This window comes from Dicentrarchus labrax, unplaced genomic scaffold (genome assembly GCF_905237075.1).
Source record: "Dicentrarchus labrax unplaced genomic scaffold, dlabrax2021, whole genome shotgun sequence".
NCBI lineage: Eukaryota > Metazoa > Chordata > Actinopteri > Moronidae > Dicentrarchus > Dicentrarchus labrax.
This window is the reverse complement of record NW_026136708.1, coordinates 16,469,311-16,493,277: the sequence shown is the minus strand read 5'-3', so window position 1 is coordinate 16,493,277 and position 23,967 is coordinate 16,469,311. Positions and strand designations below refer to the sequence as shown.

Below are 23,967 nucleotides of genomic sequence, written 5' to 3'. Positions count from 1 at the left end.
GCTTGTTGCAAAGGATGACACCCTGTGTCTGCCTCACTTTTTTTGTTGCAGTGACGAATTAAGTTTCATGATCAAACTATAAAATTTTACTATTATATTCAGCTAATTTACTCATGTATCAGCAGTGTTTTCATGTTTTTATACCTACATGGTAGATAGCATATAGTCAAGTCTTCTTAGGTTGAACAAAGGTTGAATCCAACACAGTTTGGCCAAAGTCCAATCACAATGTGTGTGTCTGTACATGCATGTACGTGCATTTCTGCTGGAAGGAAGCCAAATGTGCAATGTATATGATGTACTTACTGTACAGGTTCACTGCATGTTCTGTACAGGTGGATTATGAATAGAGCTGATAGGAAAGGAACTTTTAACCATGAAGGTGGTTACAATAACTTGTGTGTGTGTTCTGACATAGGTACAGTAGGTTCTGCAATTCCAGTGCAAGTGTGTGACAAATATAATTAATTTTTAATGTAATGTGTATTTTTTTCGCACTATAAACTAATTGAGTCAGTAAAAGTACTGGTGTAACACATAGTGTAAAATAACTTTTGGCTTTAGCTGTGCCTATACTTACAGAATCTGGAGTTAGGGTACGTAACTAACTTTTATTTTGTATAGGCTTTGTCCTTTAAGACTATCACTAGTGGGATAGCAAGAAGTCTTCCGTGCCCACTGGGTCTGCATACACACCTGCCTTATGAGAAATCAATAATCAGTCCATACCTCATCAATGTGTCACAGCGCAATGGCACATTGCAGTATATCATATGCGCAGAGACACAAAGGGACAGTACAATACCTGATATTCACCGTGAGAGAATGAAACTGGAAAACAACATAAAACCCACTGCTGTGAGAAGTAGAGACGATGGTGATTAGGAGAGAGAACAGTTGTCCATGTGCGGAGAGGCATGAGGGAGCATGCACAGTTAAAGCACCCCAAATAACAATCAGTCTGACAGAACATTCAGTACAGAGTGAGTCATAGGAAAACAAGAGACAAAACAAATGAAAGAGCAAGGGGAGTTAATTGACAATTAGAATAATTAGAATTAGAATAGGTCCTCTTTCAAATCAAACAGCTTAAGATATGAGTGAAGAGGACTGTTCTTGCAACGGCATATAATATATAATGTTTTTTTCCTCAAACATTGCTTAACCATGCTATGGGATATGTTACTTCAGTATGTTTTAAGACCAAATATTACAGGGGGCATTGCACAAGACTGCAGATTAACATTTAGAATCCAGGAAATCACTAACTATCCATGTAACAATTTGGCCATAATACAGCACACTGACCATACAGTACACGGTCTAACCATATTCTAGGTTTCGACCTAGTCTTGTTTGCCTGATGGTGCAAAAGCAAAAAGCACTTTTGAGACAAAACATAACTTTGTGAACAAATTATTCACAATGGCAAAAAGTTTCACAATGCAATGTTTGTGTCACAATTTATTGTTGGGAATTTGTATGCATTGACCTTTTGGCAATTCTTCATGCGGATCTTTAGGATTGCAGCCCAGGATGCTACATAAATGTTTGTTCGTCTGTATGCAACCAACTCAAAAACTAATGGGCAGGTTAACTTAGCTTTGTTATGCACAACCATAATTCTAAAATAAAGATACTGTTGATATTTGTTTTAGTGACCATATATTCTTTTGAGTGATCTCTTTTCACAAACAATACTTAAATAATTACACCAACTATCCAAATACTGCTAAGAGTTAAATTTCTCTATATTCTTAACAAAAAGTTCACAACCTGGTTGGTTGAATGTCAATTAAATGAGAATAGAAAATATAGAATAATTTATCTGACTTTTCCTGAGACAATATTTGAACATAGGGATGTCTATGCTAATAATGCATAATCTTTTTATGTATGTGTACATGCATACATACACTGTGCGGTACGTGACAAACTTTTAACAGTCTTCACAGTAGGGTTCTATCAGTGAGGTTTTTATCAGGTTTGGTCTAAAGTGCTAATGCAGCTCCAGATAAAGCTGCAGAACAATATGCCTTCGGGTGAACATGGTGGGTTATGACACAGCGATACGCTGTGCATGACTTAATTGTGTCTGGACTTTCAGCCAATGTATGCTCAACCAGACCGACTGATAGGTCAATAAACTGTGGGAGAATGTATTGCAAACTGTATTATGCAGGTTAAATCATACACTCTATATTTTATAGATTATACAGGACTGCATGTTAAGCATTTTAACCAATGCATATTCAGTATACACTAATATAACACATACTGGTAGAAAATATGTTAGATTTTTAGTGACTACATTTTAGAGAATATCTTATGTATTTGTATAAGAATGAGTTGTGCAAAATCTCAAGAGAGACACCTCATGAACACTAAGTTAAGGCCATTTCATGCATCATGTTGTTGCAGTACCTCCAATAAGTGAAATGTCAAAGAAATTAGAAGGATTGCTCAAAGGGCTGTGCCTACAATACCCTGGCAGGTATAAGATAACTTAAAAATGTTTCATTAAGGGGATGCATACATTTATATTCTGTAACTTGGGGATGTTTGGAGGACACAATGAAATGTGCCAGTAGGAGTGGTGTTTTTGGCCCTTGGCCAAACATGAGATGAGAGAAGATTTTAATTTTGCAACAATGTAAGAAAAGAAAAAGCTATATACTAATGAAAACACAAAAACGCAAAAGGCTCTATCTAGAGCCGATGTTTGGTTTGTCCATTATGGGCTACTGTAGAAACATGGTGGTTCAACACGGTGGACTCCGTGGAAAGCTGTAGATAAAAATGTCTCATTCTAAGGCAACAGGTGATTATATACCAATGAAAACATACCTATGAACATTATATTTCATTTCTGCCAATAGATCCTCCTAAATGTTACACAGTGAACCTATTAAAAGCCGTGGCTTTATGTTTTCTATGTATAATTCTCAAGTTTAAATTAACTTGAATTGATTAACTTTAAATTTTAATGAATGACAATTGACATCTTGTGAGGTAATGTCTTGATTAGATAAAAACATTTCTTTTATTCTAATAGTGATTTGAAGGTACAAACCTTGTTAAGGTTTGCAGTAATAATCAGACAATGTGTGATCTTAGATTAGATTGAAGCATTTTGACATTCGGTGTGGCAGCACTCTCAAAGCTTATGTGATGACAAAGCTGATGTTTGCAGATTTGGCAAACTACTCAGCACAACAATCCATACTGAAGGGTTGCAATATGTGATTAGGAAGTCTCCAGATAACCACTGATTACACAGAGCAAAGCATACAGTTGATAACATCTGCACAGCTGTATCTCTGTCGAATGGTCATGTGGTAATATTATCATGCAGCTTGATCATGCACCGTCAGGAAGCTATATGTTCTTTTCCGACTACATCTTAACAATGAGAAATAAATGAATAATAAAGGGGAACAGGACTTACAAAACAGAATGAATATTCTCAGTGCATCAAACAGTTGACCTTTATGCCCAACGATTGATTAGGCAAGAGTGCCCACAGCTGCCCTGCTGGGGGACGGCACATGTCTGTCTCCTGTGATGTGGGTCACTGAGTTTATAATCACTCTCATGAGTGGACAAAAGCAGTGAGATTATATGCCATTCTTTCGTTTCTTTTGACAGAAAATTACAAGTCTAAATTTTATATAATCACTGTGGCTTCTTGTGTTTCTTCATTCATCTTCTTTGTACTACCTTTTTCATCTGCAGCCATTGCAGCCTTCTAAAAAAACAGAGTAACTATTGTCAACATGACAACTATATACTATAAGATCCCCAGTAAAAAATAAAATAAATACATAAATAAAAAAGGTTAGCTGCAGCTCACAACAACAAATATGTTGCCATGTGAAGTTAGGTTGCAGGTGATGCAGTGATGAACACTGTTGGTGATTTTGTAATATCGAAAAAGCTAAGATTACATATGAATAATATTGCCTATTAACAGTGACAGCAAGTTAAACATTTTAACTAAAGGAAGACAAGAGTGATCTATGACAATGCCACTGACTGTATCACAGTAATCTGCATTCAGAAGCAAACCTACCTTACAAAATGAAGCTATTCATCTAGAATATTACTGAAATTACTTTCTATACCACTACACAGCAGATCCAGATTTGGTAGTTTTGATTGCTTGGCATAGATTTCCAAAAAACATATTTCGAACAGCAAGCATGTATGATTCAAATATGAGAGTGTGCTAGCAACTATTTTTAGATGTGTTCCCTCAAAGTAGCTTCTCCCTTTAGACCCTCTGAGGTCACTGAGAGCATGGCGATGCACTGCTCAGCTACAATGAGGCTTGCAGGATAAACTTCAGACTGTATATCTACAATTGTCTTTAAAAGATTAGAAAAGTATCTATACTTATAGAAATGTATGAAAATCTGACATGACTGATTCAAGAATCTAAAATGCAAAAGAAACACAAAATGTTCAGAGGCTCCAGCTCTTTTTGGACTTTATCTGTGTACATGTCCGTCAGTGCAAACAGAATTGGACAAACTTTTAAAAGGTGCTGATGGAGATATATTGCAACAGACCATTACACAATGTTCAGATGTAGTTACGTGATCGATATACAAAAGAGCCAATTTTTTTTTTTTTTTTTTTTAATTTATGTTTTCTGAAACTTTCTGCCAAATCTCATTAAGAACTTCAGGCAACTGTGGCTCAGGAGGGAGAGCGAGTCGTCCACTAATCAGAAGGTTGGTGGTTCGATTGCCGGCTCCTCCCATGTCTAAGTGTCCTTGGGCAAGATACTGAACCCCAGATTTCTCCCGATGCTGTGCCATCGGTGTGTGAGTGTGTGTCAATGGGATTATTTGGTTTTTGATGAGCAGTTGGCACCTTGCATGACAGCCTCTGCCATCAGTGTATGAATATGAATGAATATGACATGTAGTGTAAAGCGCTTTGAGTGGTCGGAAGACTTAAAAGTTGCTGTATAGTGTTCTTAAACGTTATCGTTTCAGCCAATACAAGGTTATTGCTGTTTATTTATTCATTGCATGCGCTGTACTTGCCACCAACTAGACTGCAGTCCCAATTTAAACAGCAAATCAAACTCTGCATGAACCTTTGAATATTTGCAGTTCAAAGTCCATTATCTAACCAAAGTTTGTCAAATGTTATTTACGTTTTCATTCGTCTTGTAGTGGTGGAAGCAGAGCAACAAGTCTTTTACAAGGTACTATACTGTAAGTACTATAACTACAATTATTTAAACTGTTAAGATTAGCCTCATTCCCATTTAAAACATGAAATATAGTCCTAATGTGTATGGTATTGTGTTTTATAACTGTACTAAAATGTAATGTAATGTAATTAAATGAATGTAAAGATGACAACAACTGAAACTGCTCATCAAAAGTTGTTCCTAACTCTGATGCATTCATGGCAATGTTTGATCATGTGCACTGTCCCTGTTGAACAAACCAGTAAATAAAATGAACAAATCAACACTAAAGTACAAATCCAACCTTTGAGAAAATGCTGCTTTAAAGTATTGGTTTGTTTTTGGTCAGTATCATCAACGGATAAAGCCGCTGATAAGTTTATCATCTTTTCATCTTGAGGGACTTTGTGTTTGGAGCACGCCTTGATCACTCAGTGTTCACTAATGAGTCTCTATCAGTGACCTAATTCCACTGGAGCTGAGTGAACTCCATTGATTGACTTTAGGTTTTTACAGCAGTTCAAGAATATGAACTTGTGTCCGATTACGGAGCCATAAAACCTAAATTTAGTCAATATAATCTTTATTATTTTTAACTATGGATCCATTAAGCTATGAAATATGTTACCCAGATTCTAAGCCAAACTCCTTTAGTGTTTTCCATTATGAATCTTCACAATGAATCAGGGAATAATTGTTATTTATTGTAGCTAATAACCTAGATATGACCACAGTAAAATCACTGTGGCCACACATTTGATATCCTGATATCTCAGTTATATTAGAAGCAGTGAAGTATTATACAAGCAGTATCTGATAAGGCTTACTTTTAATATGCTTTAAGCGACCAAATTATCTTCCTATGTGCATTTGAATATAGATAAAATGCATTTTTAATGCAGCTAAAAGAGCACAGTTTGAAGAATTATCAGAATTGATCAGTTTTGTGAGTCTTTGAGCCATGAGTATCCTTTAAACCTTTTGCCTTTGTCCCTCCACACAGGAGGGTGGGGTGGACTTTGAGCATTCAAAGCACTGTCAGTGCCTCCCAGTCCTCTGACAGTGCCTAACTGAGGGTATAAAAGTCCCTAGCTGAAGCTGAGAAATCAGTCTCGTCTGAGTACTCGCCTAACCCAAGGGAGAGAGAGCTTCAACGAACCCATCATGGGGGACTCAAAGCTCTGCCTTTTGTTGCTCCTCAGTACATCTGCCTTGGCTTGTGAGTAGTTTGAAGAAAACATTTCTTTCAGTATTGTACATACTGGTAGTTTACCATTATATTATAGATTTTTGCAGTTAAAATTTGGCATGTGATCGTCCACTGTTATGTTACAAATATTTCCTAAATTGTATTGTATTCTTTTTGAAAAAGCTTTAAAAGTATCTTTAATTTTGAAATATAACTTTAAGGATATCATCCAAGCCCAATGTCAACTGGGATTGGCTCTAGCCACCCAAAGAATAAGTGGATTTTAGATAATGGATTGATGGATGTAAGAATTTGTCCTTAAAGTGAAGTTTTACCCATCTATGTGTGAATTCTACAATAATAATTACAACCTAGGAACTAAGGATTAGTGTGCTAGATGTTTTGTTGATTTAGTTATTTTTGTTTCAGCTGGATTATAATCACTAATAAAATGAATTATCTGAATTTCAGTTGCCCAAGATGAAGATCAGCCAACCTGCCTGTGTAAGTTACATGATACTGTGATCATGCTCATGTTAATCAGCTTATTTTGTTGATGTCCAGTCTATACATTTACAATATTTTATATAGTACAGACAATTCAAAATCTCTTCTTAACATTACTTTTTTCTTCTTCTAGTGGCCAAAAGGTACAAGACCCTGCACAAGTATGAATACCAATATGAAGCTGAATCTTTGAATGCCATCAATGGAGCCTCACAGCTCAAGAACGGACCCAAGGGCTCTTGCAAGGTACAAGAAAGATCTTTCACTATCATCTTTAGTCATCTGATTTATTTTTTCCATTCATCAGAAAGTGAGATTAAAAAAAACAAAAACATTTACCTTTTCTAACAGGTTGAAATTGAAGTGCCTCAGACCTGTAGTTTCATTGTCCGCACCACTGGTTGTAGCCTGAGTGAGGTGGTCGACATGGACGGAGACGGCAACCCCGTGTTCGGTCCTGCACCCAGCTCTGATGCCTTTGCTGCTGAAATGGAGAGGTATGTTACAAAAAGAAAATAACTGTTGTTTGTATGAAACTTTTATCACCAATCTGTTAATATGTTTGGAAATTTTGCACCAATCATTACATTTAAATGTCTCACCGTTTTTCTTTTAGATATCCTCTGAAGGTTGTAGTTGAGGGTGTGTACGATGTGAAACTGTACCCCGAAGACGGTGAGACAACAACCATCCTGAACATCAAGAGGGGTATCATCTCTGCTCTGGCTGTGCCTCTGCTGGAGGAAGAGAAGAACAAGAACATGGTAAATTGATCTATGAAACTATGAAAAATCTGCATATTGTAGTACCACCTTAAAATAAAACCATGCTGATATTTACAGTTTGAAAAAACACTGCTCATAGTATAGTCTACATTTGGTAAATTGCATATTGTAAATTGTACATTTTTCTCTAATCATTCATTTCAGCCCACCATCCATGGCAAGTGCAAGACATATTACAGTGTCAACGCTAGAGAGGACATTGCCACTGACATCAGCCTCGACAGGGATCTGTCCAGATGTGACAAATTTGTCCCCATGAGAGATCACACCAGCCCCCTGGCACTTATCACTGGCATGGTAAGATATCCAAACCTATCGAAATCATTCGCCATGGTAGCAACATTAACTTTTCAGTCAAATCTTCAACAGCTGAAAACAATGTAGCTAATGAAAGGTTCCACACTAGACACATTTATTGTCATAGTATACATCCAGTGTTGGATAGTTATTTAATCAAAATTACTATGCACCAGGTAATGTTATGTTTGTGAAGGCAACAAGAGTTTTTTTTTTTTTTTGAAATCTCAAAAATAATTAAGTTGAGCCAAAAAACCTAAAACTTTATGGAATGAAACATCCACTAAAAAAGTTTAACCACAAGACAAACTATATATACATATATATGTATGATATGTATTTATTCTAATTAATCCACTACATTAATATGATTATTTGTCTTTCAGCACTACCCTCTTGCCCAGCTGGTCAGAAGCTCACAGACCTGCAACTACAAGTTTGACAATGAGAAGAAACACATGATCTCTGGATCCTGCACTGAGAACCACATCCTCATTCCCTTCTCACACAAGTAAGTTAAACCTTGTACTAGACTCTATAAAATGATCCATTATGTAAGTGTACATACTGATATGTCTTGTGCAATAGATACGCAGTATGTTTAACCTTGCGTTGCCTCTCCACAGGGGAGAATATGGAGTTACCAATGTTGGAAAGCAAGAACTGACTCTGATTCAGGTTTCTCCTCACAATGAAAGAGTCTTTGATCGCAGTAAGTCCTTTATTTAATTTGTATTGTTGTGATTTGTTGTTTTTGTTTTGATACTACTGGTAAAATGAACGCATTATAACAATCTTGCTGGTGTATCATAGGTGACATTGTCAAGGGTCTTCACATGGAGGTTGTCGAGGACAGGAGTGTTGTCCAAGATAAAGATGCAGGTCTAAACCTCCTGAGAGAACTGGCAAATCTGCCTGAGACTGAAGGCGAGAGGAGGGCCCACCTCTTCCACAAGCTTGTCACCATGGTCCGTGGAATGAAAACTGAGACCCTGAATCCCGCCATTCCTGAGGCTCTTGCCGTGTCCCGTGTCTTGACCTACCAGGTTCTGGTCCAATGTGGAACCCCTGAGTGCAGCAGTGCCATCATGCAGATCCTCAGGACTTTTGACAGCTCTTCACTCGAGGTTGATGCTACAGTTTTTGCTCTGGGACTTGTGTCCAATCCCTCTGCTCTCCTGATCAATGACATGCTTGAGATGGCCAAATATAAGCCCAGCAAGCCCATCATGTATGCCCTGAGCAATGTTGTCAAGAGGTGAGTTAACTACACTTTATTCTAGGTTAAATATGTGAATTATATTTCAGCAGACATTTCCCCCCTTTGTGTACAATAAAATACACCAAATTGAATTCTAAATATTTATTTTTCTTGAACAGATTTTACAAAGCTGAAGAAAAACTGATCCCTGAGATTTACTCTGTTGCTGAGTTCATGGCTGCCCAGCTGGGTGACTGTTCTGGTGACAAGGACAACACTTTCATGACACTGAGGGTAAGTATCTTCCCATTTAGCTCAACATAGAATTGAAGGACAGGATTGAAAAGCATAAGCACAAACACCAACTTTAAATATCTGTAAAGTATTAAATTAAAATGACATATTTCCATCAAATATACTTTCTGCTAAAGTGTTAATTCTATATGTTTTGGTATGGGATTAGGTATTGAAGACACATTTAGATTTAAAAATAGACCAAAAGAAGAACTACTTCAGTACTTGGATCAAAGTAGGGGTTATAACTGCCAATTAAAAAAACTAAACTTAGAAACATGACTTTCTCTGGATGAGGAGGAAATTTATAATTATTTTTGTTTGTTCTAGGTTATTGGAAACATGGCTCCAGCTCTGGTACTTGCTGGTCCTGCACTCAGAGGCGCTGTCATCCAGTGTGTGAACCAACCTGCAGCTTCCCCGGCTGTCCAGCAGGCTGCCATTCAAGTGTACAGGCTGACTACAGTCCCCGAGGAGGCAAGTCAAATTATTTCAAAGGTTTGACACATTATTTGAAGAAATCTACTGTATGCTAATTCTGTTGATCTTGTTTGGTCACAGAACAGAGAAGTTATCATGCAAGTGCTTTTGGACAGTGCAAGCCCAATGCAAAAGCGCATTGCTGCATATCTGGTACTTATGAAGGACCCCCAGCCCACTGAACTGGCCCAGCTGGCTAATGCTTTGCCCAATGAGCAGGACCAACAAGTCAAGAGCTTTGTGATTTCCCACATTACCAACATTTTGTCCTCAACTGTGCCAGAGACTCAAGAGTAAGTAAAAAGCAATTGCAACTATATGTGTAGATATTTTTTAATTTGTTATACACTACGTGGTTGATGGTTGGTAGGTATCCCGATTTTATCCCCATCACTTGTTTAAATGTAAAAATGTTTTTATCTCCACAGACTCAGACAGAAGATTCTTGATGCCCTGCAGGGTAATGAGATCGGGGCCACTATGGACCCCACCAAGTTCTCTCGCAACTACAAGATCGGATCTCTGGAGGGCAACATGATCTTTGAGGGTACCAGTTACCTGCCCAAGGAGGCCATGCTTGAAATGACTTTGAAGGCATTTGGCTATGAGATTGATATGATGGAGGTAAACATTTTCATCAGTTTTAATCCAAATTATTCTTCCACACAATTTTTCAGTAAGTTAAGTTGTGACTTTAACAATATTGTCACCTTTATAGGTTGGTATGGAAGGCAAAGGATTTGAGCCAACTGTTGAGGCCCTGTTTGGAAAGAATGGATTCTTCCCTGATACTACCCTGAAGACAATGTACTTTGTCTCTGACAACATGCCTCTCAGAGTCAATGAGATCTTGCAGAACATACTGCCTGCTCTAAAGAGGGACAGGATGAAGAGACAGGTACTAAGACCAGTTTGTTTTGTCCACATTAATCAAGACTTAAAAATCACAGCAATTATGTCATCGATCAAATCAAATCTTATAAATGAGTGTCCATATCTATGTTCAGGCCTCCCAAAACCTGATGAGGGACATTGGACGCAACCTGAACAAGCTCGTGAAGGAACTAAAGACAGCAGAGTCTCCTGAGGCAATGGTTTATCTGAGACTTTTGGGAAATGAGCTGGGATATCTGAGGACCAACGAAATGGAAGAGATGGCCTACTCTGCTGCCATGATGATTGACAGCATGTTAAAGATGTTCCCTGCTGATGTAAGAGTTCAAGTTATTAGTTACCTTTAAAGAGAAAAGCTGACAATGAAGCAATGCATTAAGTTAGAAATTATTGTTTATAATTTATATATCCTATGTGTATTATTATTTGCCACAGCTAATGCAGTCACTGATGACCAAGGCTGACAACACAATCTTTGCCCACTACATCTTCATGGACAATGAATTCTTCCTGCCTACTGTCACTGGTGTGCCTCTGAGGATTGCACTGTCTGGTACTTTCACCCCTGGAATCAAGGGTGGACTTAAGATTGCTGCTGACATGGTAATTGTCTTTAAAATTCTTTGCAAAAATTAGTTTTACAGCTAACTAAGTGAATGGTATTGAACACAATCAACACAACGAGTCACCTACTGTATGTCTACTGTGTTTCCACAGAGCGAAGTTACCTTCATGCCCTCTGCTGGCATTGAGTTTGTAACTCAGGTTGGTTCCCACATCCCTGAATATGTCAACTCTGGATTAGAGATGCACACCAACATTTTCCATGAAAGTGGAATCAGTGCAAAGATCTCCATGGAACGTGATAATGTCAAGTTGACCATCCCTGCTCCAATGAGTCCTACAAAACTCATCAAAATGACGTAAGTCTAAAGAGAACATTCAGATATGCAATGTTCTGAAAAAACACCATCACTAATAATGGAGAAAGAAACAGTCAGAGTATAAAGGGGACAATGTTATTTAAGAAGGGAAAGTTCAAAATTGATGTGTCCTTAGTGTAAGTGAAACAATTCTTTCACCATGTATTTGTGGCTACATAAACATAATTTAGGGTATATTACACTGTGTGTGTGGTTGCAACAAACTTACATTTAAATTAAAACAGGCAAAATTACATTAAAACACATTTCAAATTTAGAAATACCCTGGTGGCAGTGACTGGATCAGAAGTGAAGACCATTCCCCCTATGGTGATGGACAAGGTTGATGTCAGTGAGTGCACTCCTGTCTTTGCTGGAATGAAATACTGCACTGCTCTGCAGTACACTGATGCTTTCTCACAGGAGACATCTCCCTACTTCCCCTTCACTGGAGACAGCAAGTGAGCAAAACCTTCTTAACCACCAGGAATTTATTGTGCTGAATTTTATAAATGATTTGCCTATGAATTTTGGCTAATTGATTGATTTATCTGAATAGATTTGCTGTGGAGCTCCACCCTACTGGTGAAGTCACTGAGTACACAGCCACTGTTGCCTACGAGCTCCTCAGAGAGGGAGAAGAGGGCCGGCAGAAGGTTGACTCTGTGAAGTTTATTCTGAGAGCTGAAGGTAATGTACAGTACAGAAAAATATTTTTGATTTATAACTCACTCAATTTGAAAAAGCTCTGAAGTTTAATGGAGTTATGTAATATTAATCAATTGGTTGGCCAACAACAGGTGCAGAGCCCACTGAAGCGAGAGCAATCATGAAATATAACAGAAGGAAGAATGTCATCACAGCTGACGTCCAGATCCCTGACTATGATGTGGAGGCTGGACTCAGGTTGGGTGTGGTTGATGGAAACACCAAGGGCAAAGGAACTCACTCCATCTCTCTTGACTTCATAAACAAGAACATTCCTCAGCTCTCCCTGGTTGGTCGTGCCAAGTAAGGAATCAACCGTAATTCCTCATGATATAACACTAATGACACCCTCATAATTGAGAGTATGCTAAATCACTGTAACATTTTTCAGTCTGAAGGCCATGAAGGAAGGTATGCTGCAAGTCCAACTTCTTGTCCCCTCAATCAATGCTGATGCCACCGTCACAGCTAATATGAAACGTGATGAAGAGTTGGAACTGGAGCTCAAGAGTGAAATCAAGGTCATGAGCGCTACCTCTGAGCAGAAAATTGCAATGAAATATGGTAAAGTAATATTTTCTTTACCCTTTTTTCAGAATATTAAATCAAAATGTAATACTTGCTTCCGCTTAGACAGGTTCATATAACTCTGAGTCACATCCTAAACATTACTAAATCTGTCATTGTCAGAAATGACTTTAATTTTTGGGACCCACAAGATGAGCCAATCACATGGCATTGTTGACAATTTAAAGGCTACTTAGTTTTAGGGGGAAATTAATGAGGCAGAATGAAGATTTTGATTATTATTTTTTTATTATCCTGTAGATACTGTGGTAATCAAAGCCAAAAACATTTGAGTTACAAACCTGCAATTGTGTTTTGAGAAAATTCCAAAATTTGATTTTGTTTACTCCTAGCTTAACTCTAACAACTACTTCATGTCTCAGTATTAATTTTATTGTACTCTGTTGTTGCAGATGCCAGCAAGATCGAGGTTGAGTTCAAGTCTGATGTAAACACTGACACCACCAGCTTGCCAAATTCTGACATGCTTCAGACATATGGAAACCAACTTCTTGACATGCAGGTGGGGCAGACCGACATGAAGGTCCGTCACATCTTCAAGAAGTTTGTAGAGGTATGAATCTTGGAATAACAATCATTCAGACTTTCTCTTGTAAAAATGTGAAGCATGCATAAAACACTGTCTTTACTTCTTAGGCAGCAAACAACTACATGGAAAAGTATGGGGCTGATATGCCTTACATTCAGAACTTCAGAGTACCGGATATGCCTGAAATTTCCCTGCCAGAGACACTGTTCCTGAATACGTAAGTGTAAACAACTCCATGATGCATGTTTAAGTTGTGTGAACATTTATGCATTTAAATGTTCTCTTTTTAACAGAGAGGCAAAGGCTGTCTACTACTTGAACAATGAGCGCTTCACCATCGCTATCCCTCTCCCTCTTGGAGGAAAGTCCACAGATGAGCTTAACTTCCCACCAGCTTTGACCACACCTCGCATGTCTCTACCCCAGTTTGGACTGGAGATTGTCTCCATGGAGATTCCCATCCCAGAGCTTGTTGTACCTGAGAGCCTTACTCTGTCTATTCCTCTTTTTGGAAAAGCTGAAGTTTCAACTCTGATGAGGAGTAACCTATACGACATGGAGGCCTCAATGGCTGCCGGCAAAGATGTTGTGGAGACGCCAAGCTACTCAGCTAAGTTTGATGTGAAAGGAACCTCCCCACTTGACATCCTCTCAATAAAGATTGAAGGTATTTCATAGTAAAGGTCATTGAGCAATTAAGAATGCACATTGTTATCATTAACTGACTGATTTGTTTTTCACTCTTGGTTGAACTAGTAAATGAATCTCAAAGCTTTGTCAAAAAGCAATGCAAATATCAGTTATCAATCTTATTTTCTTCTTTTGTGTTTTATTTAGGCTCTGGAATGTTGGCCACCACTGATTCCATCAAGGCCCAGTTGAAAAGCTCTTTGGCACACAAATTCATTGAAGTCAGTATTACTATTGTTGAGGATGCAACAATCTCAGACAAAATCAATTTGAGATCAAGCAGCAAGATTGAAGCCACAAGCCCATTTGGTCTCAATATTGCTCTAGAGCACACTGGTATGTCTGGAATCAACACTGAAGAAATCTCTGCTGATAGCAACTTCGAGGGAATGTTCAAGGCTGGACCCATGTATGGCAAGACCATTTCGACCCAATCATTCAGCATCTTTCCATTCAGGCCAGAAGCAAAGATTGATTCTTCTGTTCAGATTGACTCCACCATTATTCAGGCCCAGAACACAATTGCAGCAACCCTTGCCAATGGGGAATTCTCTGTTGTGTCTAACACCAATGCCTTTGAAGACATCTTGACCCATGTTGCTGAGCTTTCCTTCAAAGACAGCAAGCTGTCACTGAAATGTGATGCAAATGCCCTTGCTCTTGGTATGAAGATCCGCAACCAGGCTGAAGCCTCTGTTGGTGCTGGTGAAGTTGTCATGAGAATGGAGACAAATGCAGATCACTCTGAAAACCGTGTTTACTCTCTGCTGACTGCCTCTCTTGATGTTAATGGTCTGGCTGTAAACAGTGATGCCACTGTGAAGCTCCTTGAGAATGAGGCTATACACAAAGCTACACTGAAAATGAACAAGGATGGTATGACCACAAGTGGAACAAACACCCTCCAGAGCCCCCTTGCCTTGGAAAACACCTTCGATGCTGGGCTTGATGCTTCAAGAGCTACTCTATCCATCACTAACAAGGCTGCGATGCGTGACATCAAGGTTGATAATGCCAACACTTTGACCATTACTCTCTCTAGCTTTGACTTCAACTCAAAGACTGAAGCCACCGCAAGTGAGTATGCCTCATACACTCATGATATCACCATCGACCTGAAGCCCTACACTGCCTCTGCAAATGTTAACAACAACTTGAAAGTTCTGTCGGCCAACTTCATTAATGAGGCTCAGCTGCAGGCAGAGCTGTACAAGATGGACCTGACTGGAAGCCTGAAAACCATCTATGGTGAGGAAGAGATCAAGCACACATATCAGGTAAATTATGCTGATATGACTGCTAATGCAAAGTGCAGCACCACTGGAAAAGTCTTTGGCACTCACATGAGCCACAACACAGAGCTTGAAGTTGTCGGTCTTGCTGCCAGACTCACCAATGATGCCCGCTTCAACTCTCAGCCAATGCGCTTTGACCACACCATCCGTTGCAGTATTGTGCCTTTTGATTTCAACCTTGATGCCATTTTCAATGCCGATGGAGACCTGACCATGTATGGAAAGCACAGTGCCCAGCTCTATGGCAAATTCCTCCTTAAAGCACAACCCCTGGCTTTTGCTAGCTCACATGAATGCAGAGCATCAGTAACCCAGCAGCTAGATAACGGGTTTTCCCTTGAGACCACATTTGACAACAAGATGGATAATGTTCTGTCACTCCAAGAGCAGAAGACAAGTTTTAGAATGAAGTCTAAAGTGAATGAGCATGCCTTTAATCAGGACATGAATGTTTACAACACTGCTGAGAGAACTGGAATTGAGGTTTCTGGCACCATCCTCACAAACATCCTCAACACAGACTCCACAGACAACCAAGAATTTGCCATCTCTGGATTCGTCAAGTATGACAAGAACACAGATAGTCGTATAATTCAGTTCCCACTAATTGAAAATCTACCTGCCTTCTTGGAAAGCGTCAAGGGCTTTGTTGTGCGTATTGCAGAGGCAATGCAAGACTACCTCAACAATGAAGAGATCAGAGCTAAACTTGAGGCTCTTCCCCAGTATGTAAGTGACTTTATTTCTCAACTGAATATGGAAGACAAACTAATTCAGCTGAAGCAGTATTTCAGTGATTTTACCCAAGAATATGTCATCTCCATGGAGGATGTGGAAGCCTCTTTGAGAAACCTGAAGGTTACTGTTGAGAAACTGATGGCTGATCTTACTGTTTACATCCAGCACTTTGCTGGTATGATGAAGGAGATTATTGTTAGTGGCACTCTGCCTGAAACCCTCATTCAGAATATCCAGCAACTGCTGAATGCCATTAATGAGGAGTATGACATCCAGGCTGTGGTTGTGTATATGATTGATACCATGAGGGAGATGATCCAGCAGATTGACCTGGAAAAACTGAAGGGCAGCAGCATTGCATTCCTATATGATATTGATGCCAAGTATGAAATCATGGCTAAACTACAAACAGTTATGAGTGATGTGAAACAAACAATTGAGACCTTTGACATGCAGACATTTGTTGCTGAACTGAAGAGCTTTATCACATCCGTCAACTTTAAGGCTTACATTGATGTAGTAGTGAATCAGATTCCCACAGAGATTTTCAGCGATATAACAGAGTATGTTAGGAAAATGATTCAGGACCTTGACATCGTAGGAAAGATCAACGCATTCTATGCCAAAATGAGAGAGTTGATTGTGAAGTTTGAGGCTGACAAAAAGGTTCAAGCCATCTTGGAAAAGGTTATGGAGCTTATCAAGCAGTTCAAAATTGAGGAGACCATCAGTACTGTTGCCAATAGGTTGAAGGCCCTAGACATTCTTCCCGAATTCATGAAACTCTTCCAGTATTACATCAACTACTTGAAAACAACAGAGGTAAAGGACATGATTCAAGAGCTGAATGTCTTTATTCAAACTATTGTGAATGGGCTTAAGTCGTTGGACTACAATGAGTTCGTGGATTATGCCAACAGATTTATTGCTCAGTACACAGCTTACATGAATGAGCTGATCAAGTCTCTCGAAATCCCCCAGAAACTTGATGCAGCAAGAGATTTGGTCAACCTTGTCTTATCCTCTGGTAGAGGCTTTGTGGAACGCCTGAGAGAAATCAAAGTTGCAGAGATTATTAAATCTGTAAAGGAAATCATCGACCAGCTTGTGTTTGATAACCTTAAGGGATTTGCTGAATATGTAAAGCAGGGAATAACAAATATTGATGTCACAGCTGAGATTACATCTTATCTTGACTTAGTGAGCAAATTCTACACAAGAGTCATGACCATCACCACTGACATGTTCAACAATATGGTTGAGATGATTAAAAACGTCTTACCTGAGCAAAAGATAATCAGCGAGATTCAGCAAATCATTAATGGACTAATTACTGAACTTAAGAAAGCTGAGTTGAACCTGCCATCTTTCATTATTCCTTTCACTGATTTCGTTGTGCCCTCAATGAAATTCAGCATGGATACGCTTGGACAGTTTGAAATCCCAACACAGCTGGATATCCCTGAGTTCACCATCTTGGGCTTCTACACCGTGAAAGCCACCACAATTTCCTATGATGACATCAAGCAGAGAATTATTGAACTTATTGATTTCATTGTAAACTTTGAGATCAAGATGGTTGATGTGGATGCTTTCTTTGGAGACCTGGCAATGAATTACCTTCCTACCATGCCTGAGATAATCTTCCCAGAAATTACTCTTCCTGATATCTCATTCCCTACCATTCCACAAGTTCCTACAGAAAAGCTTGTGAAGTCTCTTCAGCTTCCTGAGATCCAGCTGCCAACCATTCCAAGTGAGATCATGGTCCCATGCTTTGGTAAACTCTATGGTGAGATGAGATTCCAGACTCCCATCTACACTGTCAAGACAACTGCTGAGTTCCAGAACTCCACTGAGAGCGAAATGACACCTACATTCACTGGATCCCTTACTTCCCAGGCCACATCTCCAAGTTTTGAAATTCTTAATTACAAACTTGACTCCACTGCTCGTCTTGCAATTCCAAAAATGAGTCGTGTTGTCTTTGCAGAGACTCTTAAGTTGAACCATCAAGTTCTTGGATTTGAACATCAGGCATCTGTAACGCTCTATGGCCTATCAGCTCAGGCCCAAGCCAAAACTACAATTAAGGTTACCACTTCACCTTACACTGCTGACCTTATGAACACAGCCTTTATTGCTATGGAAGAAGGAATGTCTGCCTCTCTCGACACAACTTACACTCATTTAGTGAACCTCCCAATTATCGAGGTCAGAAGCGAGGCCACTGTATCCCAGAAAGCAATTGCTCGTCAAGATGGCTACACCTTCACTCTGACAGTTGACAATTCAGGCAATGGCAAATTGAATGCAGAAGATGGCAACCACAAGAGCAACATGGAATTGTCACTCACTCCTAGCATTGCCACTCTAACTTTTTCAGGTGACACAGACTCTTCTATCTTAAAACTGAAACAGCAAATTACTGCTGAATCTGGCACCTTTACCTACTTCAAGTTCAACATCCGCAATGAGGCTGAGGCACCAGTTATTAAGAACAGTCTTTTTGTGGCATCTGGACATGCCAGTCTTTATGATATGAAGGTTGAGCTGAAAGCAAACCATGACACAGAACTGTCTGGTGAAGTCAGTGGAGTCCTGTCCAATGGAATCAACATTGTGGCCTATCCTGTTGAGTTTGTCTTTGAATTCCAAAACAAGGGAAATACCAAGGTCAATATTTTTAACACTCTGACTGCTAAGGTAGATCTGCAGAACGATTACTCAGTCATCTTTAAACCTGACAGCCAACAGATTAACACCGTGGCTCTGGCTCGTCTTAATCAGTACAAAATTTTCTACAATTTCACGGTTGACAATAATGGAAATGAGGCTGGCATCTTTGTTGCCATGGAAAGTGAAGCCAACCTTGACTTCTTGACATCTCCAATCAGCATTCCTGAAATTGACCTTCCTTTTGTTGACTTCCGTACTCCAGCTATCAGTGATCTAAACTTGTACGAGCAGACTGGATTGAAGAACATTTTGACTACCACTGAGCAGAGTGTTGATGTGGATGCTAAGATTGTTTACAAGAAAAGCCAGGCGGCCCCCCTTGTTGATATGATGGGTCTGATCCAGATTCCCTCCGTAGGTAACCTGATCACAGAGCTGTCCTTCAAGTCTGCCATCATTAATCTAAATGTTAATGCTGGACTGTATGCTGAGGATGATCTTGTGTTCCGTCTGGGAGCTATCACAGCCTCTGTGTTTGAAGGTCTAAAAGCCAAACTTGATGGTACCACCAGTCTGACCACCAAGAGAGGAATCAAGTTGGCCAATTCTCTGTCTCTTGAAAATCGTCACATCGAAGGCACTCATGACAGCACCATCAGTATGAGTACTGAGACTTTTGACACTGCCGTCTCTGTGGCCACTGTTGCAAAAATTGCCCTGCCTATACTGAATCTGGAAGCCAACCAAAATCTGGTTGCAGACACAAAAACCAAACCAAATGCTGCCTCCACCTTGAGGATGAAGGGTGATTTCAACATCCCTGTGATCAAGGCTGTTGGAAAGGCTGAGGTAGACCACACTCTGAAGTTGGAAGGAACCTTTGAGGAAGTTTCCGTGGAGGCAGCCACTAGGGCAAACATGGATGGCACAGTGCTTGAAGACTATTTAGTTTTGGGAGTTCTGGATAATGAAGTTAATCTGTACCTGAATAATGATGGCCTACGCTCCACCTTCAAGGTTATTGCCAATGCCAAGCTTAACTCTGGCACCACAAAAGTAATTGACATGGATGTAAATGAGAATCTCTCTGTTGAAGCTTCCCTTGGTCGTGTGTATGCAGTGCTAAAGTATACTGGCAACAATGAGGCAAACTTGTTCAACTTCAACACCAATGGGAAGCATATTGCGCAGGCTACGATTGATCTTGCTCCAACCTCTTCCTTGACTGCTGATATTGAGATTGATATTTCTCAGCCAAGCAGCCTGGGTGAGTTCACCATCTTTGAGAAAACTGTTGCTGAAGTGACAGCTGATAAGCAGAAGATGTCAACCAATGTCAAGTTTGTCAGCCCACTGTACACCACAAACATGGCAGTTGAAGCCGAGGGCAATGCTCCTGTCTTCAAAGTCACCTTTAAGTCTTCTGCCACCTCTACCTTCGTCTTCCTGGAGTATGACCTGGATGGTGAGTTAATGAAATTCCCTGAACATGTTTATCTGTTTTATGTAAGCATTGTTGAACACTAAATCTTAACTAAATCAAATTTAAATTTTTAGCTTTGACGAACACAAACTTTGAAAATGAAGCTCTGAACATGATTAGCAAGGCTGTCCTGACACACGCTGACCTTACCATGGATGTCAACCATGTCATTACCCAAGCCCTGAGGTAACATTCTGAGTTTGTTTTACTATATATTTTAAACAATTACTTTCGATATTCAATGTTTAAAGTAGTTAACTCTAACTCTAATGAATTCTTCTTGAAATTTTAGGAGAAAGCGTCAGGCTGATGACAGGTAAATATTAAATCTTAATAAGATTCCCTCCGAATAAATATCAGGTCAAGAATTTACTGTGATTTTTTATTTGAATTGCTTTCATTCTCTTTCAGTACCTCTCGCCATACTCTGAACGTGGACATCACCAGTCCTACTTTCACCGATGTCAACCTTCGTTATACTGCTGGCAGAGATGGCATCAGTGCCTCAGTATCTACCCCCTCAACTGGCTTCCTCGGCCTTCAGTTAAATGGAAGAGTCCCATCTCAGATGAGTGCAAGAGTCTTTGGTCGTTATCCTGTGAGTATCAATAACTTTACCTTTTTGATATGATTGAAAACTATATACTAAAATCCAAATATAGCTAAAACAATATTTTATTTTCTTCTATTCGACAGTCTGCCCCAGAGGTTGAACTTGACATGTTGGTCATCAGGGCATCTTCTAAGGATGCTGATAAGATGAACCTGCAGATTGCCTACAACATGGAGATACCCAAAGAAATTCTCTCCGAACTCAAGTTGAAACTCCCCTCCGTCATCAATACATTGAATATGTTTGCTAACAAGTACCAGATCACAAGCAACATTGAGGCGTTGAAGGACTCAATTGTTAACCGCATCAGTGAGGCCTATAATGCTGCAATCAACTACGATGTTCAAATGAGCCAGCTGTCAGTCTTCTTCAGGAACATCATTGTCCAATACCAGAAGACTGTCCAGGTCTTCTTGGATGCTGCCATCAAGGTCTTGAGGGAGACCCAGTTCAAACTGCCTGGGTCTGAAGAGATGACAACCCTCCCTGAGGTCCTAAAGAGGCTGACCAGCAGCATTGCTGCTACGCTAGAAATGATCATCCAGAGTATCTATCAGAACACTGAGGTCTACTATAACTACTTTGTTGAGATGATCAGCAGTGTGAAATTGCGCATGCCAGTTGGTGATGCAATCACAGGAAACCAGATCTTGGATCAGGTCAAAACAGCTTCCAAGCAGGTCTTTGATGAACTGGTAGATTTTGTGAAAAATATGGAGAGTCTTGACACAATGCTAGTGAAGACGGGTGAGACCCTGAAGGCTGTTGTTGAGAAATCTCAGGAGTTTGTTGACTCTGTCAAGTCTGACTATTTGGATGCAGTGTTTGTCAACATCAATGTCGTCTATCGTAACATTATCACAGTTGTAAAGAATGTTGTTGACGAGATCTCTGCTTTAAGTTCGGAGCGCCTCTTCAATGCATTTGAATACATTATAGACATGTTTGTCTATGTAGTGGACCAATACAATAACACTGTTAATGGTATCCTGCAGCAGGCTTCAGCAGAGGCTCAAGCCTACATGAAAGTTAGTGACGGAAGGCTTGAGATTGAACTTCCATTCCCCTTCCAACAGTAACAAATCCTCACAAGTCCATATGAAACACTACCTAGTTCTTTAACCATATTTATAACAGTGACTTTAACAAAAACACCTGTTGTATCATTTTAATTTAGATGGTTTACTGTGTACAAACCTTGAAAATGTAAAGTTTTACTAAAACTCTTCTTCCTGCAAAGACTGAAAAGCATCAATAAAATACATTAATGCAAGCTGCAAATGTCTGATTTCCTGCTTCATGATGGGGCTTTTTTTGCAATTCACAATCAAACTTGAGAGCAACTCATCAAAGAGTATTCCTTTTATTTGGTCATTCAGGAATGTATTGGTACTTTTTAGATAACTGAAGATCCTTGAAATTGACTATTTAGCTAAATCAATCAGGTTGTTAATTCACAAATTATTAGTGATGGTAGTAGCAATTTAAATTCTTCTAGACTATTCTATTTATGTAGTGTACATTTCTCATCTAAATATGCAGTAGGTATTTTCTATAGCAACTGCACTGTCCCTGCTGCTCCATGAGAGGGAGTTACTAAAGAGCTACACAATAAATTGTAGAGCTGGCAGATTTGCTATTTGGTAAGAATGAATAGATTCTGTACAGAAGGGCATAACTATAGTATGATTTTAGCTATAATGGTTGATGAATCATAACTGACTGAGGAAAAGTCAGGGGGTCATTAAAGTCAATGGGATCCATCCTCTGGGCACAAAGATTCTTAGCAGTCCATCCAATAGTTGGGCCGATTGACTAGCCAACTGAAGGACTTATCACAGATAGTCTGAGTACAGTTCAGTGTTTACAGTATATCATAAGAATTGTCGATTAAAGAAACAAACAAGAAACAGTTAGATTTTGAAAGTATCAAACTGAGTCTCCCTCTAAAGCCACTCCCCCAACACACATGAACACACACTGCCTGACTACTGCTGGAGAACGAGTCCATGAGAGAGCATAGATGAGAGCAACCCATCTGGGTTGCTCAAGCCCCTACCCTCTTTTGGGTGAAAGCAGTCCATAAAATACCATAAAATAAGAATACTGTATTGCTTTTTAGCTATTAGGAGGCCAAAATCTTATGGCCAACAAGGCAAACAACCATGGTATGTCATTGCCAATCAATGATCAGCATCATTATATAGAACCAGAAATAGGGACTGATGAGTGTCCTTTCAGTCTGCCTCCATCACTGTAGATGGAACTGACATATACAACCACCTTATTGAATGTCATATTTCTGACATCTGTTACTGTTTCTGCTATTAAGAATTTCTTTTTCTGTTTTGGTTGTCTGTCCAATGTTACAATTAGAAGTGCAAACTATTGTAGGTACAGGTGGAACTCTACATTTTGACTAGTCTTTCTCTGCCAGTCTTATGCAACTAGCGTTTTAGCTTTAGCAATATCTGCGTGGCTGGCTTGTGGAAGACTTTGGTCATGCGCAATGAGTGCAGGGGCAGAGTGCATGGAGGAAGGCAGGCCGGTACATGGAACAAACAGGTCAGCTGTGGGTTTATTAAATACCTGAGTCTACTGCATAAAGCAGTCTAAAAACAGAGCTTTTGCTTTATTGATTATGATTATTAATTGGGATATAATATAAATGTCAACAAATATAACAAAAATGCTTCTGAAATACCTGAAGTATTTTTCTGTGAGCGGGTCCTCCTTTTGTTGATCTTGTACATGTAAACAAGGACACTAGTGCACAACCCGTTCATACAATACGCAATCCTACCAATGGTTTCACAGTATGATCTACAGGAGGTGATAACATGCAAAGATATGCAGCAATGCCCAAGT

At 39.4% G+C, this 23,967-nt stretch overlaps 1 protein-coding gene across 1 annotated transcript; it reads left to right on the top strand.

Annotated features, from left to right (window-relative positions):
* Positions 1-6,228: 6,228 nt before the first annotated feature.
* Positions 6,229-22,372, top strand: apobb.1 (apolipoprotein Bb, tandem duplicate 1). The gene is made up of 29 exons (XM_051408484.1): positions 6,229-6,425; positions 6,867-6,899; positions 7,036-7,148; positions 7,254-7,399; positions 7,519-7,666; positions 7,832-7,984; positions 8,371-8,495; positions 8,611-8,696; positions 8,798-9,242; positions 9,365-9,479; positions 9,810-9,956; positions 10,041-10,252; positions 10,388-10,583; positions 10,678-10,857; positions 10,967-11,170; positions 11,289-11,456; positions 11,571-11,776; positions 12,055-12,237; positions 12,336-12,466; positions 12,577-12,787; positions 12,876-13,048; positions 13,465-13,625; positions 13,709-13,818; positions 13,895-14,268; positions 14,439-20,468; positions 20,561-20,672; positions 20,779-20,802; positions 20,898-21,084; positions 21,183-22,372. The coding sequence occupies exons 1-29, from the start codon at positions 6,371-6,373 to the stop codon at positions 22,176-22,178; spliced, it is 11,424 nt and encodes a 3,807-aa protein (XP_051264444.1). The 5' UTR covers positions 6,229-6,370; the 3' UTR covers positions 22,179-22,372.
* Positions 22,373-23,967: the final 1,595 nt, after the last annotated feature.